The sequence below is a fragment of the Nicotiana tabacum genome, chromosome 20, assembly GCF_000715075.1.
Source record: "Nicotiana tabacum cultivar K326 chromosome 20, ASM71507v2, whole genome shotgun sequence".
Lineage (NCBI taxonomy): Eukaryota > Viridiplantae > Streptophyta > Magnoliopsida > Solanales > Solanaceae > Nicotiana > Nicotiana tabacum.
In genome coordinates this window covers 35,414,072-35,433,117 of record NC_134099.1, presented here as the reverse complement: position 1 = coordinate 35,433,117, position 19,046 = coordinate 35,414,072, and the positions used below count along the sequence as shown (strand labels likewise).

The 19,046-nt window shown below is 33.1% G+C and overlaps 2 protein-coding genes across 2 annotated transcripts; one reads left to right on the top strand and one right to left on the bottom strand.

The window, feature by feature from the left end:
• The first annotated feature begins 474 nt into the window (after positions 1–474).
• Positions 475–1,911, top strand: LOC107786793 (peroxidase 6). Its single transcript, XM_016608298.2, has one exon. The coding sequence runs from the start codon at positions 684–686 to the stop codon at positions 1,689–1,691; it is 1,008 nt and encodes a 335-aa protein (XP_016463784.1). The 5' UTR covers positions 475–683; the 3' UTR covers positions 1,692–1,911.
• Positions 1,912–3,644: 1,733 nt separating this feature from the next.
• Positions 3,645–9,765, bottom strand: LOC107786794 (chaperone protein dnaJ 16). Its single transcript, XM_016608299.2, has 12 exons — positions 9,310–9,765; positions 7,853–7,976; positions 7,533–7,615; positions 7,307–7,418; positions 7,123–7,227; positions 5,794–5,844; positions 5,065–5,154; positions 4,858–4,966; positions 4,610–4,758; positions 4,475–4,528; positions 4,128–4,352; positions 3,645–4,004 (listed from the first exon to the last, which is right to left on the bottom strand). The coding sequence occupies exons 1-11, from the start codon at positions 9,444–9,446 to the stop codon at positions 4,134–4,136; spliced, it is 1,233 nt and encodes a 410-aa protein (XP_016463785.1). The 5' UTR covers positions 9,447–9,765; the 3' UTR covers positions 3,645–4,004; positions 4,128–4,133.
• Positions 9,766–19,046: the final 9,281 nt, after the last annotated feature.

Here is a 19,046-nt window from a genome sequence, read left to right as displayed (position 1 = left end):
CTAGTTAAACCACGATCTTCCACAACAAACAACTACAAATAAAAAAATGAAAATCAATGTCAAATAGAAAGACAATTTCACTACCAAGTAGTAATCATGTCACACAGAAAGGTACAAGATAGTATTTTAAAATATAGACAATACACGCACAAGAAATGAAATTTAGTTTCTTTTCCAAATATTAAAAACTTGTTCGAGAAAATTGCTATCTAAGTTTAATAGAACTTCCTCTTGAAATAGTTGGAAAAAAAAAATTAGAACACAAGGAATACTATTTAAAAACGCCCTAAAGATACTAATATGTAAAAATTTCAGGCATGTGGATTGTGGGCAGTGGACATACCCTTCAATCTGGGTTACTATAACTTAATCTTCAGCGTACTTTAACATAATTAAACAGTTACTGCAATTAGATTTTAAGTGATCTTATTATGTATATATTTATACCGTACGGGATAAAACATAAATTATCATTAATACAATGCAATATGTGGAGCCGCAAAGACTAGCTAGAAGGAAAGGAGTAAACAACGGCCCTTGAACAAATTTGAGACCTCTAATTTATGTTTGTTGCATGCAAAATATTGCCAATCTCAAATTCCAAACGTCATTGTACACAATACTAAAAGCCTTCTTTCATTTCTATCTTCTTTCACCACCATTTTTTTCTCAATTCAGAAGTCATGGCATTACCACTTCTTTCAACTTTCCTCTTCTCATCTCTAGCCTTATTTTCTCTAACAGAATCCAAGCTCAATGTTGACTACTACAATAAATCATGTCCTCAATTTGAAAAAATCATCCAGCAAATCGTCGTCGACAAGCAACTTGCCGCGCCCACGACCGCAGCCGGCACCCTCCGCCTCTTCTTCCACGACTGCATGGTGGGAGGATGCGACGCCTCGTTACTTATTTCCTCAAACTCCTTTGCCACGGCTGAGCGCGACACGGATATAAACCTCTCTCTCCCCGGGGACGCCTTTGACCTTATTGCACGAGCGAAGACTGCCCTAGAACTCCAATGCCCCGGCATTGTTTCTTGTGCAGATGTTTTAGCTGTTGCAACTCGAGACTTAATCACCATGGTTGGAGGTCCGTTTTACAATATTCGTCTCGGCCGTAAAGATAGCTTTGAATCATACGCAAAAGATGTTGAAGGCCATATTGCTAGGCCTAACATGACCATGGATACAATAATCAACATGTTCGCATCGAAAAATCTAAACATACAAGAAATGGTGGCTTTAGTGGGTGCACATACTATTGGTTTCTCACATTGTTCAGAGTTTAGCAAGAGAATCTTCAAATATAGCAACACTTCAGAAATTGATCCTTCTATGAATCCTACATTTGCACAAGCGTTACGAAAGCTATGTGGGAATAACTCGAAAGATATGGCGGCCTTCAACGACGTGATGACACCTGGCAAGTTCGACAACATGTATTACATAAACTTGCAAAAGGGTCTAGGGCTATTGGCTTCAGATCAAGCTATGGTTTCAGATCCTAGGACTAAACCTTTTGTGGAGCTTTATGCAACGGATCAAGATGCATTTTTTAAAGCATTTGCTCATGCAATTGAGAAAGTAAGCGTTTATCACGTTAAAACTGGGAAAAAGGGAGAGGTGAGACGCAGATGTGATGTTGTCAATCATTTACAAGTGAATTCCAACAAGAAAATTGCTAGTTAGGATCCGATGGCATGTTTTAGTGTGAAGGTGCTTTTGGATTATAGTTTTCCATTGAACATGATATGTTGGGTGAAGATGTTAGGTGAGGTCTTGATAGGATAAGATTTATGTGTTTGTATTAGAATGCATGTCCAAATGTGAACAGTTTTGACCTCATGATAATTCAACATTTGTTGTCTATCAAGACCTCATATGATAATTCAATTATTTGCTTCGTGAAGTTTTTTGTATTTATTCTTCTCTAGCATTTTGCTTTGATGGTATTGATGCTTGTTGTTCCCTACTTTTTGTTTTTCTTGAGCCTTTTTTATCCTCTTGACCTTTGTATCTTTTCTGAGACGAGGGTCTATCGGAAACAGCATCTTTGATCTACTTTTTTAAAACTGGGGTCTATAAAGATGATTGTATGAATCTCACAAGTAACATCAGCTCAAGAAAACCATATGCAAATGGAAATAGACAAAAATAACTACTACGACCACTAGCCTCGCATAAGCAGCAACTTAACAGAAAAGGGTTAAACGACTGCACCACTATTTTTAATAATATGAACCTGGTCAATTTATAGACACACAGCCAAGGAAATTCAATGGAATATATGTAATCCCTCCACATTTAACCAGAGATCTCAAGTTTGAACCCTGAGATTGGAAAAATTCTTAGTAGGGAATACTTTCCCGTTAAATGAACCCTACACAATATGAACCTAGACTTAATCGGGCCAGTGAATTTTAAAGGGCTTTTTTCACTTTTAGCCCGCGCCAGAATCTATTTACATTCGATAACCAAAAAGTGTATAAAATTTGTACCATTTTTGTATATAACATACATATGTGTGGGTGGGTGGGTGTGTATATATATTTTTCGGTTATTATTTTGAGAGCAGCTATCCAATATCATTTTTCAAATTTTTTAAAGAGTAGATTGTTGAACCAAAAAAAAAAAAGGGGTGGCAAACTAATGAGTTGGGTCGGATATGGACGTCCTTAATATATCCTGAAGCTCAACGTATTTTCTGATTGTAAAGAGTGCTAGTGTTCTAGGTCTTCGAAAAAATACTTTATTTATTTTCTTTTTGGGGGTCTGGTAGTGGCACATACTGCTATGAGTCGATAGACTTAAATCAGCTCGTTAGATAAAATAGACACTTTAACGACTGACAAATGACCATAAATCATGTTTCCCTCATCTCATACTGGGACTAGGCATCTAATTTTCTTCCTCGAAATCTCACCCATCAAGATCCTATTTTGTCGATCTTCAATAAAGAATTAGTCATCTTTGTCGATCACTACTAAAGACCCTATTTTGTAATATGTTTGCATTATTTGATTGGGACAGAAATAATAAGCTAGTCAAGCTATGACGATGAATTCACTTGCAATACCCCCCCCCCCCCCCCACCCCCCACCCCACTCAAAATTTCTGATAGGATTCAGATGGGAGAGCAAACGTAGTCACATAAGACAAATAAATCATGAAAAAGATCCAACCAAACAAAGAAGAGCATCACATGGTCAATTTGATTCAGTATTGTATAGTACAAAACATCTACTGTAAATATTATCAGCCGACTAGTCTTACGGAAATATCTGAAACCAAAGAGCAAAATAGTGACAAAAATGTTAAAAGTAATTTTTTTCATATGCCTAAGCCTCGATAGACAGACTTACTTAGTTATGTGCTTGTTAAAGATGACAAGTACCCGGTTAAATAATTATATTGCGCACGAGCTGGTCGGCACACCATCATTACATATAAAAAATTAAATTTAAAAAAAACAGCTGAACATGGTGCGACACATACAACATAAAATTGATTAGGCATCTCTGACAAAACATGAAGAGCAATGATCTTGTATTATTCACTTTTTTTGTATTAGCAAGTATATCAGACCACTATTCAGACAAAAGAACTAGTCAATTCTACACCTAGCTATTTGCCTGAATTTAACAAAGAACGAACTTTTTTCTTTATCCCAGTCCTCTCTTTTGTCACTTAAAAACTGACACAAGCATAGCTCATTCAAGAAAGACTTGTGATTGAATAATGCAATTTACATGCGTGAGCGTTGGGGACGGACATCAAAAGGTAAAAGAATAAAGAGGAAAGAATTTTACAATAGGATTTGTTGAGTGCTTCTCGTGTCACACCACCATTTCATAAATACCTACCAGTATTTCAGCGCAAAGCTGATGCCTAGGTACAGCAATTACGCCCTCCGGCAATTTCTCAAGTCCTGCAACATGTTCATTGCTTGGACAAAACAGTAAGTGCACCTCGGCGCCAACTGCTACCACGTTTCTCTATAAACTACAAGTAAAATAGAAAAGTAAATGTGTATCGCGGAAGAAAGGATATGACATGACATGACACTAGAAGGCATTGACCTGACAGTTATCTATAAAATCCAGAGAAAGAGAGAGAGATGCTCACCCTATTTTAACAAGGCTTCCTTTTGTCAACCTTCAAGGGAATGTTGAACCACTTCTTCTTCTTTGACCGGTCTCTTGAAGCCTTCTTATCTCGTACTGGACCATCTTCACTGGCCTCCTTGGAACCACCTTTGTTCTTACTTCGATTGCTACTACTACGCTTCATTGCAGGAAGAGTTGTATAGGAAGCATGAATTTCATTGCGGTTCTTAAGAAGCTCATCGATCTATATTGATAACCGAAGAGGTTAAAACAATATAATTTAACTTTGTCTTTGGAATATCAAAACACTTCAAATAGGTGACCAAATTAGAGTTGCACATGATGTTCTCAAGGCATCGAACTTACAGCTTGCATTTCTTGTGCATATCTACTTGTCATCTCAGTAAATTGCGCTAAGACCTGCCAAACCCCCAGAAAGGAATCAGTAAAATCAAATAAATATAGAGCAAGAGATTGGCGAATATTGGAAGGAGCTCAGACCTCCCTATATTCTGTTTCAAACTTAGAAAGTTCCACCCTTTTTGACAAAAGTTGAGCTTCTATTGCTCTAAGATTCTCTTTTTCCTCAGTAAAAGGTTCAGCACAAACAGCTTCAATGGTGTAGCTCACACTTTTAAAAAAATTGTCACCTACAAATGTCAACCAGAAAACAGAAAGGAGCATTCAGTATTGAGTATTGTATTTCCATTGAATTAAATAGAGTTTTAAGGACGGCATGGGAAAGATACCATAAACTGCAAAGACATGTGTGCCAGCTTTTAGCTCAGTTATCTCACATGGTTGAAATCCATCCAGTTTCTTGAAAAAAGCTGAGTCTGGATCCTTTGCAGCTGTTACCTATACATTAGCTCAAGCAAAAAAAGGAATGTGAACATATGAGCACAAACTTTAGAGAAACAACTAAAAATTGAAATTACGCACAGATATAAACTCACCGAGTTTTGGGTTTGATCCATGTGATAAACTGGGAATCCAAGAAAATACATGCCGGCAGATGTGACTTTACCTGTTTTTGAACTATCTTCCTGCAAATAAGCCACAATAAATTTACAGCAATACTAATGTAGTTCTCTACCCTTCGGGGTAGGGGTAAGGTCTGCGTACATATTACCCTCCCCAGACCCCACTTGTGGGATTATACTGGGTCGTTGTTGTTGTTGTTGTTGTACTAATGTAGTACTAACCAGGATCATAAACCAAATAAGAATCAATTTGAACAATGATTGTGATTAATCTGAGAGCAGATGGCCTAGCTTATATGAGAGGGTATGAAAAAAGGATGCAGAAAAAGGGTAGTATTTGAACAACGAGATCACTTAGTGTGAGGCCGCTAATCGAATCTAGTTTCACATTTGAATTGCCCCACATCTGCTATTCTGTCATTAAATAAAATCGAAATAACATAAACTCGGCATATGTGGCAGAGACGTGAATTTAGAAACTTACTATTGTTGCTAAAGAAAGATAGTGCATCATTTAGGACTAGACATTAATTTCTTGATTTGAACAGAAAACAGATATTCATATCCATATATTTATAAGAAGAAAAAAAAAAGGAGCTCATTATCTGTTCGAGCCTAAAATATCAAGTAATTTGAAGTGTGATAATCTAGATTACTTGACTGCAATACGGAGCAACCAAAAGAATGGATAGAGAATGGAACCTGTAATGCAAGGCTCAGTCCACCATTTTCTTCTTGGTCAAAGTACAATAGCTGCACACAAACAATTCAAATAACCAAACTGTGACAAACTCAAAACAGATCAACACAAGGATAAAGATTGAGTTGATTGAATTAAAAAACAACCACTACTAAGCCTCAACCCCAAACAAGTTGGGGTCAGCTATACGAATCCTCAATTCTCTTTTTAAGCTCAACTCATGTTATCATCATACAAATAAAATAAAAGTGAAAATAAGTTATATATATACATAAATAATAGTAATAATAATATTTGAAGTACTCTAACAAGACTAAAACATATTCCCAACTAGTATTGTAGCATGTCTTTAACGAAGTCTGCATGGATTCAAAGAATTTGTCGGTTGGTTGATGGAATTAAACCAAAGAAAATTATAGTGTAAAATCTATGACGGAAATCATAGTATGATACTCCCAAATGAGGAACGTAGATCTGCTGATGCTGGGTTGTCCTAACTTAAGCTAGTCCAAGAAATCAGTGTCTTTTTCGGTCCAAAAAAGAATACCCAATTCGCACAATTCAACTAGCGAGCACTTTCTATGACAAGTAAAATTTCCTGGGATCAACTTCCAGACAGGGCAGAAATCAGAAATGGTGACACAATTTTACCCTTTTTGTAAACCTCAAGAAGAATTATCTTAGACTTTTCCTCTTTCTCTGCCCACATTTTACAACTAGAAAAATAGTTTAGTGTAACCTCATAGATGAGGTATCTACTATCTACTACTGATGTCTGATATACAATTCTACAAGGTCCTAAAATTTTAACAAGGGGCCTGCCACCATAGAACATTTCTAGGATTACTTAAGATCAACCAATCACAGACATAAATGTACCAATTACCAAGGTCTACAGCATTGTCAAGACAGAAACCTTAATACAATAGAATAATACAGACAGGAACAGAGATGAGTATATCAAACCTAAGTGAGAACTGAGAAAGAGATATGAGAAAAAGCTTCCAAGAGGTTATGTCTATCGAATGATTTATCACGAAAACAAAAGAGAGTCGATCTAATGATGGAAATATTTGAATATATTCTAGAGACACATTATTAAGTCTCTAACTCAGCTAAGCATCGCTAGGTGACAATATCTGTCAATTAAAAGTTTGTCAAAGCAACAGCAAATGTAGCAGTACTCTATTAGCAATTTACCGCAATTCTAGTAGCAAGAAAATCTTGAAATTTAGTTTCCTAGAAATCTGTTTCCATGTAGCAAGCATTCAGTTGACCAAATATATACAATAAAGTAATCCTACGGATATTTGGCTTTAGATTGGACAGACCTTGAATTTGCTTTTTTCTCGTGAATAAACTCGGCAGACAAGGCCCCCCTTCGCTTCCTTTTCTGTTATGTTAACAGAGTAGAAGTGAGCAGATTGTTTTTCTACCTGTTAAGAAGAAGATAAGAACTTCTGCAGTAACCAAGTTTTAACAAGTGTGAATGACATTGGATTTATAGATTGATACCTTTTTACACAAAGGCTGCCCAAGTGGAAGTGGTTGTATAGGTACCGAACCATTTAAGGCTTCCTCTAGAACAGTTGCGGAGACTGTGGTTTTTATTGGTACACCAAGCTTACTGCTCATAATGCAAATAAAGTGAAAATTCATTATCATGCAGCACAGATGTCACAAGCAGAAGTATGAATTCACTGAAAAGAAACATAAAAATTTGCACGCGACACGGACTGACCTAAAAAGTGCAGCAAACATAGTGTTTACAGTTCCCAAACTTGAAAGATCAAGCTCCAATTCTTGGCTTTCTGACTCAACAGCCTGTTTAAATAATACTTATATTAGGTAGAGCATCAACATTTTCATTTCTCTATGAGGAATGCACAAGTGGAAGTCTACACATAACTCTTAATCTATTAAAGATAGCGATCTAGGATAAAGAGCGCTACAACATTCTAATAGAAACTAAATTATCAACCAGAAGGTATCATATGCTTAGGAAAAGTATAACTAAATTAACTTCTCGTCTTACAGACTACAGTGAGGGAAAAAACTCACCTCAAAACCAGCTGAGTCATATTGACGTCTTTTATCTGGATCAGATAAAATGTTATATGAAAAGGTGACCTCCTTGAACATGTCCGCTGCTTTAGGATCATTTCCATTCTTGTCAGGATGATACCTGTATTTTGAGAAGGCAGCAACAAAAACAACATAATCTGCATCAGACCCGAGGGATAATATTTGCATCTTAAAATCACATGCTATGATGTAGCCAAATTCTACAAATATAAAAGAGCTGAGAGCTTTCTCGGATTACTGAACTGCTTAAATACGACTTTCTCATGGGAGCAATATTTTTAAAATTGGTTGCTAATGATTTTATAAAACATTCCTGTTTGATAATTTCCACAGACATCAGAACCAACTATGTAATTGTTGCCCTGCAAATTGTTATTGAGCTTTGATATATCAAACTCAAAGCTAACTTTCCAAAACTAGACTGAAGAATGATGAGAATTGAGAAAGATAAGACTGAAAAAAGAGCAAAGTAAAGAAGACAAGAAGTTATAAATTCTAATTTCCTTCCTATAACTTAAATATCAAACTTATTCTCAAGAATAACCAAAACGATAAACATTTTCATTCTAAAAGATTAAACTCTTCCAGAATCCTGCTCAAACAACCACTTCTCCCTTACTTCCTTCTCTCAAAACAGGAAAAACCAATCCTTTATTTTGACAGTTATTTATTTCTCTTAAAATTTAATATTGAGGTAAAGATATTTATTTCCCCCAATTTTGTTAATTAGCTGGACTACTGGTTGCAGACCTAAACCTCGGAAAATACTTCCCACTAAAGTTTCATAAGAAGTTGAAACCTTCAAAAGGAAAATGCACAAGGGGAAAAAACAAAAATAAAGGAAAAAGCTCTGATCTGACAACAATAACACACTTTATAGTAAGCAATGCACCCTCTTCTTCAAAATGTTCCTTCCTTTTCTTCTTTTAGAAAAAAAAAATCCACAGAAACAACACAGCTTCAATGTTTATGCATTTTAACAATTATTGCTAACATTTCTATATAACCAAGGAGAGTCTTGGCGTAACTGGTAAAGTTGCTGCCTGGGAAACAGTCTCTTGCAGAAATGCAAGATAAGGCTGCGTACAATAGACGGCTCTTTTCCGTACCCTGCGCATAGCGCGAGTTTAGTGCACCGGGCTGCCCTTTTCTATATAACTAAGCCTACAGAACTACCATTCTCAAGCTAAGTAATTTTCATTATCACCTTGGTAATAACAGTACTACCCATCACAAAATTTAAAATCTTTCACCCCAAAATAGAAAAGACAAAAATTAAATTTCTGATAGAACCCAAATTGGGTTTCAATAAAACAGCTCTACAATGCCAAAACCAAAAGAAATGCACTGAAAACAAAGAAAAAAACATAAAAAGGTCAAAACTTTAAATTCAAAATCAACAAGAATTAAAAGGGTTCAAAGATTAGACATACTTCAAAGCTAATTTCCTGTAAGCACTTTTAATTTCTTGATCTGTAGAATTCCTTGAGACACCTAATACCTCATAAGGGTCCCTCCTTAGTGTCTTTTCTGCTTCACTCTTCTCTGATTTTGACTTATGCCCCGGCATTTTTCCTCCCCAGCACTTCAAATATCCGGCTTTGTTTTTTGTTTTTGCAATTTTCAGGGAAACACTAATGTTATTTCTTAAAGATCGAAACTTTGACCTTAGAAAATGTAAATTCTATCATACCCACATCAAATTTTCCAAGAAAATTTTATCTGGAAAATTTTGGGGGTATTTTGGAAACCCTAAAAATGGAAACCCTCAGGTTCCAAGCTGGAAGAGCTGTGAAGGAGAGAAGACTTTTGTTTTTTTAGAGAGATAAAAGTTTCAAATTTTTCAAATTTTTTGTGTTGGTTTCCGCTATTATACGCTGCGCGTATATTGCGCCACTGTAGAGAAAAATGTCTTATATTTTTGGGTAGGATAATATAGTCCATTAAATATATTTTTGAACAGCATTGGTTCTTAAGTTTGGTCTTCGTTAAATATTTTAACAAACTATGGTTATTAAACTTAACAAAACTGTAAAATAAATAATTTAATGGATACTTACATTTGGAGGTACAATTTTGCTATTTTTGGTACATTTTTAGTGTTTGGCATAGTTTATGCAATTTTTTTATCTATTTCTAGTGCCTAATGCAATTTTTGGTATTGCAGTGTATGGGAATTGACCGGATTCTCTTTGTATTTTTGGTTTAATCTTTTTTTCATTTTTTAGATTAAATATAACAGCTAACTTGTTAGATGTTCGAGGCATACCAAAAGCATTATTTTTTACAAACTTGAAGAATTAAAAATGCTTAAGAATTCTTGTACATATTTTCCCTTAGTAAATAAAGCTCTTTAATTACCAAAAAAAATACTTATGAATATGTTTAAGGGACTATCCTAAACGTAACTCAAACATAAGGGACCCTTTGTTCATTTTCTCCGCCACTGTATGAGTTTGTATTTGGCACGTGTGGTTCATGTGGCCGATAATGTCCATTGTCCACGAGTGAGTGAGTGAGTGATGTGCGTAATGCGCACTGGGCGTAGAGAAGAGTAAGGGTTGGTTTTGGAATTTTAAGGAGTTGTGGGGTGCTGAGGTGGCAGAAAAAGGAAAACAGAGGAAATGAACTGGATCATATTCATAGCCATGATTAATTAATGGTGTAAAGGGGGGAACTCATTGAGATCGCAATCAATGGGTTAGGGGAATGATTAAGAAACTTGACCTTAAATACCCATTTGATGAGATTTTGATCACAGCATATACTCCTACCTTTTTTGTTCATGATTTTAATACTTTAGCCATCATATTATGTTACACACAGTACTATGCTTTGTGTAACATATACTTTCTTTGTTTCAAGTCTAGTAAATCGGGTTCTAAAAGACGAGCCAAATCCATAGTTTTCAGACACAAAAGTTCATTAAGGGATTTTTTTTGAAGACTGTTCTACTCTAATCCTAGTTCACGCCCATATAAAAAGGTTAATATTTAAAGTCATTCAAAATTACATAAATTCGTGAAATATTCACAAAAAGGTCAAGACATCAAATTGTGTCTTTTTCAAGTCCGATTATTCTTCCCCAAAATCAGCTTAGAATGCAGTTGGTTGCTTCTTGATAATCAAATACTTCAAGAAGAAGATCCACACGCTGCTAGACTTTTATGGAGATCAAATACATTCCAGATATGTATGCATCATAATACGTTCCAGAAATATACTGATTCAATCCTTGAATCGCAAAAAATAATCCAAGGAAAGAATCAAAGGAACAACTAGAAATATAGCCACAAAGATTCATCAATAAAAAAAAATTCTTTCATATATTTTTGTCCTTGCATTTATTTTTCATATCTCAAATTTTTATTGCAAATAAACTTTTTCGAAGTACGTGGAATAAATTGACTAATCTCAATGTGAATTTGAACATAGACTCTTTTACTTTTGAAACAAAATTTACATTACATAAAAAGTATTATAAGTTGCAATAGCTAACAATTTAAAATATTTAAAAACTATTTATAAAAGATAAGGTCAAAGAAAATCTTATTTGACTTTCCAATTAGTGTTAAATTTATTTTTTTAAACGAATAAAGGAGAAAATGTAAAAAAAGTGGAAGAACGTTAATTGCTATATTAATTCAAATTCGAATGGGGTAGCCCATATAAGAGATAGCACAGCCTCAAACCACTTTAATTATTTTTTTTTCCTTCAAATAAAAAAAATCACTCGGCTACAACTTCAAATGTTTTTTGTAGAGAACTACGTATATTTCGAGTGATGTAGGTTTTCTTCTAGTCATTTTCTATGTACTACAATGTTGCCTTCAAGTCTCGTTCATTGTGGTCCTATGTTGCTTTCATCACAATATCGCATTGCTTAATGCTTCAAACCACTATTAAATTTGCTCTAAGATTTTTTCTTTCTTATCAAATTATCGAGCAAAATTGTTCGTTTGCTTTATTTTTTAAATTACTTTTCCAGCCTCATAATCATTTCTGGTAATGAATTTCAAAAACACTTATGATGAAGTGGTAAAAGTGATACTCATTAGATTATATGAAAAGCATTATAAGATAATTAATATAAACTTTGACCAAAGTATAACTTGACTTTCCGATCATTAGCACGAATACTATTTTAGAACAAATTAGCTTATACTATTTTAAGCAACCTATCAGCTTATCCTCTTCACGTATATCGATTAAACCACCCTGAATATTCCATTAAAAAATATGAAGTGCCCATGTGCCAAAAGATTGAATCTTTGTCGGTGAAAGTTTTTTCTTCTTTTTTTTCTTTTTTTTTTGGGTCGACAAATTAAGTTCTCTACTCGGCTAAAAATATTTAATGTCCATAGACAATATATGTATATTATACCTTAATTATGTATAACATATATTTGTCGACTGTTTTTTTTTCTTTACGAGTGATTATTTTAATTTAATTAAGAAAAAAACACTTAGCATCATCTCATGACTTCTTATCTTCTAGTAGAGTCAATCGCATTTTTGTTTGTGACGAAATGACAAGAAGCTTACGTTGTGGCATTTTGATTTTCATAATAATGTCTTGGGAGACAAAAGGCCAAACAATAAAACAAAAGAACACGTACGGACTAAAGAATTCTCAGGCTAGCGTGAGTTTAATTTTCTATACAGTAATCGCATAAAAGAATTTATTTCACTTTTCAGCTAAATGATAATTTCAGGTAATCCTTCATTTGGGGTTAGTAATCCGAAAACTACGACAATTATGTTAGTAAACTGTATTTGTAAACTAATTCTGGAAAAGAAAAAAATAATATAAAACAGAAAATGTAAACGAAACAGAAGTTAATCCGAGCCCACTGAATTCACAGTGTTTCCTTAAGGAATTTAATCCCCTCCTAGTACCCAAGGTTATAGATTATTTCCTCTCAAGTTTGAACAAATTACACACTGGTGCAGTGGTAATTCAAATCCCAGTGTTTCAGCGAACACAAAGTTCGGTAGCAAATCACACTTTGCTTTTTTTTATGTTAAAAATATGCAAAAGAAAGGAGGAGAACTCAGAAAATCGTATGAAAATTCTGAGAGAATAGACTTGTATTTATAGCCAAAGTTGGGATGAAATCTGAAGAGGTGCAACTCTTCAGAATGACTGTTTATGCAAAATCGCCATAGCATAAATGTCATAACATAAATGGCTATTTACTCAAAAATAAAGAGGGAAAATTGAAGAGGGTAGTTAATTTTCTGTACAAAAATAGAAAACTGAAAATTGGAAACGGTTGAATTTTAGTATTAATATTCTTAGATTTAATATTAATATTTTGTTATTAAAACAGATATTTAATAACATTTCTGTTAATATTTACTATTAACAAACAAATTTGGTGCCGAAGCTGAAGCCGAGCTAAGCGACGACGACGGCGCGAAGCTTGCCTTCTTCTCAACTCTTTAAGAGCTAGAAGAAGAGCAATTGCTTATATACCCATTAAAAACCTCTTCTTCTTCTAATATGAGACAATGTTCTTTCATCAAGGGGGAAACTTAAAATTTCACTTAAAATTTTCATTTCCCTCCATTTCTCATTCACCCTCTTTTAAGCATTTAATATACTTAAAACCCCAACAAGAAACTATTTACATCTGGTAGCCAAAAAAGTATATAAAATTTGTATAATTTTTGTATATATATATATATAAATTATACAAGTTTTATATATTTTTTCGACTATTATTTTTACAACGGCTATACAGTATCATTTTTTCTTTTATTATATGTGTTTGCACTTTGCACATAAACTTTATAATTTAATTACGATCAATTAGTATGTATTTTTCACCCATTTAATCGTCTAAAATAAATTAATATAATTGGTTATAAATATCGGACGTGAATGTGTTTTATTCAAATTTGCCTAGCAGTATAGAACCCAGTTGATCTCTGTCCATTTGGATCCTTTGAGTTCAACTTTGCCGTCATTCAGTGTTGGGTGCTATTTTTGTTTCTAAAAGAACATACCATTCGGTGGGAGAAAGAGGTCAAATTTTTTCGACACACCTCTCGAAATCGAAAAATCTTTTACACACCAAACTTTTTATACGCTAAATTTTTCACAAATATATTTAACACATACAACTTTTGTTACGTGGCACTCTCGTGTTTTACGCACATAATAAGCAAATAAATAGTGAAAAAAGAATTATTATGTCTGAAGCCTCCTTTGGTGCCACGTGTTTAATTTTTTATTTAATTTTTTCCATTCCTTCTAATCATCTACTTCATTGACAAGAACATAACACTAACAACATTGGAGAAACTTAGCTTTAGCTTTTGTATCTAATTCTATTTGTGTATAAAATTTAATAATACTGATTGTCTTCTTTTCCCAATTCCAAACAAATTGGGATCGACTATATGAATACTCAATGATTATGTTGTTTCAGGTAAATTCATCATAGAATAACGATATAACATCAATAATAATAGAGTCAACTACTCAAATGGTCACTCAACTATCTCAAATTATTTCCTAAAGTCACTTTACTTTCGTTTGTAACAACAAAGTCACTGAACTATATCTATTGCACTCAGAAGGTCACTCAACTAGATTTTCCAAATTTTGGATTGTCAAATACCTATTTTACCCTCTAAATTATAAATATTTGTCTTTTTTTCAAAAAAACTTTTTAATATTATGATTTTCTCTTTTAATTTATATTATGGACTTACCTATAGAATAAATAAATATGATTTATAAATTAAAAAAATAAAAAGTATTTAAGCATATATAATGCTGGAATAACAAAATAATGAGCATAGTAAAAAAATAATTAGAATAATATGTTAGTAATAATAATTTTAGTATTAACAACAAAAATTCACAAATTTATTTGCACAATTCAGAATGAAGAGAAAATAAATATTGTAAAATATATATTCCATGCACGTAATATAAAAATAATTATTTAAATGAAGGTATTTTTATAATATACATTATATATTCTTGAAAATTATGCTCAATTATATTATTTATATTCCATGCAGTCATGCACGACTTAACATAGCATATTTTACCATATACAAATAATTCCTCTGCTTTCCGGTGATATAACTTTGTGTCGTCGGAAAGTTGGTAGAAATATAATAATATAATTGAGCATAATTTTCAAGAATATATAATGTATATTATAAAAATACTTTCATTTAAATAATTATTTTTATATTACGTGCATGAAATATATATTTTACAACCTTTATTTTTTGTTCATTCTGAATTGTGTATATAAATTTTGAATTTTTGTTGTTAATACTAAAATTATTATTACTAACATATTATTCTAATTATTGTTTTACTATGCTCATTATTTTTGTTATTCTAGCATTGTATATGCTTATACTTTTCATTTTTTTAATTTATAAATAATATTTATTTATTCTATAGGTAAGTCCATAATATAAATTAAAAGAGAATCATAATATTAAAAAGTTTTTTTTAAAAAAAAAAGGAGAAGAAGAAAATAAATGTTTATAATTTAGAGGGTAAAATAGGTATTTGACAATCCAAAATTTGAAAAATCTAGTTGAGTGACCTTCTGAGTGCAATAGACATAGTTTAGTGACTTTGTTGTTACAAACGAAAGTTAAGTGACTTTAGGAGATAATTTGGGATAGTTGAGTAACCATTTGAGTAATGGACTCAACCATAATATAATCATACTAACGTGATTAGAACACAGTCTCAATCAATGGTAAAAACTTTATTTCCCCCCCCCCCCCCCGATATTTACACCAGCTATATCAATTTATCATGGTTAAGTAATTTAATGACGTGAAAAAACATATCGATTAATCATGATAAATAAGACAAATTTATTTGCAAACACATATCAATGCATTTATTGATTTAATGTAAACATTGTTGGTGGATTGCCTTGGCTAGCAAGCGGTGTTAGGAGTCATCACGACTCCGGTGGAATTTTTGGGTCACGACACTTTTCCACTAGCACCTCTGTATCATCTTTTGCTATGGGTGGCGCTTTATATATATATATATATAGTTTCAACCGAAATATATATATATTCGTGTGAAATCAAAAAGTGTACAGCAGTGTATTAATTTGAAAATGAAATAACTTTTGCAAAATCCTTTTGGATGTAGGGGTCCAATGTCACTCTGTAGTCTTGCACTCTTGGCTGATTGAAAAGCATGTCCCATCTCTTTAATTCAGTAGAAAAATTTGTCTCTTGTTTGAAAGAGGTAGAAGTGAGTAAATTTGAAAGGGAAAAGAGTTTCTGGCATTTGCTTGACTTATTAATAAATTTGAATTTTATTTGTCTGCATTTGCAAGAAACAAGTGAAAAGCATATCCACCTTATTGTACTTTACTTTGTGCTACTACTTTTGAACCATTTTTTTTAATGATTATGCTACTCTACTCAGTTTAATTTCATAAAATTAAACTTAATTAAACAAATAAAATAAAAGTAATTGCTAAAAGTTTTTCTGATAGAGAAAACATCAAACTAAAATTTAAAATTTTAATAATTTAACGATTTATAAATCTTTGAAAGTTATAAAAATCACATAAAAATAAAATGCTGTCAAATATTTGAAGACATCCCAAGTTTAAGAGCGTATCGCGTAGGATGAGACAGAGAAACTTTTTTGCACTGTTGAGTTGTTGAACTTTTTTATTATTGAAAATTTTGGCAATTTCTCCGCAGGATTCACTTGTCTCACTGACAAAGGCAAAAAGGGATCTTTGTCAGTTGTCATTAAGCAAAGTGGCTTTGCCTGAAAGCTAAAGAGCAAGATAGGATTTGATCCCTAATTTTGGCAGCAAGTGAGGACATATTTTATTAAGTACTAATTAAAAGAGTCATCCATCCTCTTAAGACTTGACATTAGGCTATAGGGGTGTCAATGGTTCGGTTCGGTCGGTTATTTTGTAAATTTTGTACCATACTATTTTTTCGGTTATTTATTATGTATAAACAAAATTAAACTTTTCGAAACCGTCCCAATTATATCGATTTCTCTTTGGTATCGGTACGGTTTGGTTAATTTTTGTTTTCTTTTAAAAATGTCATGTAAAAGTCACTAGTAGAAGTAGAATGCAATAACATTCATACTTTTATAGGACTTAGCAAAACTCTCTAGACATTTTTATATTTTAAAGGGCGATGAATTAAGAAAATATGAAAGATGGCTAGAGTATAGATCCATCAACTACTCTATAATAGCGTAAAAGAAACTAAACAAATTAATATAAAGAAAATATAAATCACACGAGTGGAAAGATATTAATCAAACTGGGACTGAGACTGAAAAATAAAGTCTATAGAAGATTAAATATTCAAAAATATAAACTTAAATCATACGAAAGGAAATATAATCAATACATTGTAGTTTGCTACTCATAATTGCTATAATGTCTTGTGTCTGCTAGTGAATATGCTGAAAATAATTTATTTTCGATGGGAGTGACATAATAGGTTTGAGAATTATAATTTTGCGTTTATTATTTGTTGGCTTGTAATTGTTTTCATAATTCCAAAATCCAAGGAAAAATTTAATGTTTTATTATTTTTAAACTTAATAATAAATATATTTTTCACATGTAAATTTATTCGATACGATTCGGTATTTTTTCGGTTTATTTTTATAAAATAAAAAACCTACCCTAATTATCAGTACGATTATAGATTTATATAAAAACCTAAGGTTTTATTAAAAGAAACCTAAAAATCAGTTCGATACGATACGATTCGGTCGATTTAGTCGGTTTTTCAATATCCATTGACACCCCTATTAGTCTGTGCATCCTGCACAGAATCTAATTATTATCAGGTTTATGAAGAAATCTTATAAAAAAATTAAACATTATAAAATAGAAAAAAAGGAATACATTTGCATGTAGATAGATACATGTAACGAATCAGTCCAATTAATAGTAACAGTTTAGTTTATGTCTATTAGGTCCCTAAGGCAATTTGCTATTTCACTTTAGTACATACCAGGTATAGAGATTCTAGAATACTCCTTAGCTGTATTTAGCAGAAGTGTACGTTTTCTGGTATATGCTTATGAATGAATTAATATCTTTTTCCTTCTTATCTCTCTCTCTCTCTCTCTCTCTCTCTCTCTTCTTCATATCTCTATCATACTCTTTTTCATGTGAAATCTTCATCAATAGTCTGATAAGTTTAGTATTCGTTACAATGGTATCAGAGCAGACTGGGCTCCGGTAAGCGCGTCAAAATGTCTCAAAATAAAGAAATTCTAGGGCTAATGGAAGGAGTCACTAAGATTCGAACTCAACTCAAATCATTCATGGTTGACACGACGAAGCGATTCGAAACTCTAGAGTCCCAGCAAACTCAACTCTCTTCTCAGCTTCAAGAGACCCAAGAAAAAAATTTAAGGTTGGAACTGGACACAAACAAAAAATTGGAGCTCATTTTAGCGAGCTTAGAGGTTAATCGACGGTCGGACTCAACACCTCTTTCGCCACTGTCACAAACTACCCCAATCCCAACTACACGTGAGGGCGGCCTGTCACCAGGTACTGTGACTCCTCCTTTGCCTGTGTTTTCCTCTGCCTCGCGTCGGCATCACAATCTCTGTTTTCCCCATTCTCTATGTCTATTGGTCGCGGTTTTACATTTCCTCCAACTCAACCTTCTCATTTTTTCAACCTTTATCTTGTTTCAAATCTCCAGAACTCCTCTTCCTCTCATAACCCTAACCCCCTCCTTTGTTGCCTACCCCTACTTCCTCACCAGCTCAGATTGTGACACAAGTAAACTCACCCTACACAGAATACTACCACCTTGAAGGCTAAACTTAATTTTCCTGAGTTTGATGGTGCCAACCCTAGAGGATGGCTGAGGAAAATTGAGAAGCTTTTTACCATTTACAAAATTCCGGAGTCTGAGAAGCTGGATTATATCACTATTCACATGAAGCATAAAGCAGATATTTGGTTTGATAGCTATATTACTAGTAAGAGAGGTCAGATGTCTTGGCCAATGTTCTGTGCGGAAATATGTCGAAGATTTGGGAAAATGAGGCCAATGAGTATTGTGGATGAGTTAACAAGATCCAACAAATTAAAGATGTGGAACAGTTTTAGGAGAAATTCGAAGAGCTAATGGGTTATATGTTGATCATTAA

Coding starts and splice junctions, on each gene's coding strand:
- LOC107786793 (XM_016608298.2), top strand. CDS start 684: ATGGCATTACCACTTCTTTCAACTTTCCTCTTCTCATCTCTAGCCTTA.
- LOC107786794 (XM_016608299.2), bottom strand. CDS start 9,446: ATGCCGGGGCATAAGTCAAAATCAGAGAAGAGTGAAGCAGAAAAGACA. Junction 4,759..4,857: donor ACATGTCTTTGCAGTTTATG/GTATCTTTCCCA, acceptor TGACATTTGTAG/GTGACAATTTTTTTAAAAGT. Junction 4,529..4,609: donor TTGAAACAGAATATAGGGAG/GTCTGAGCTCCT, acceptor GGGGTTTGGCAG/GTCTTAGCGCAATTTACTGA.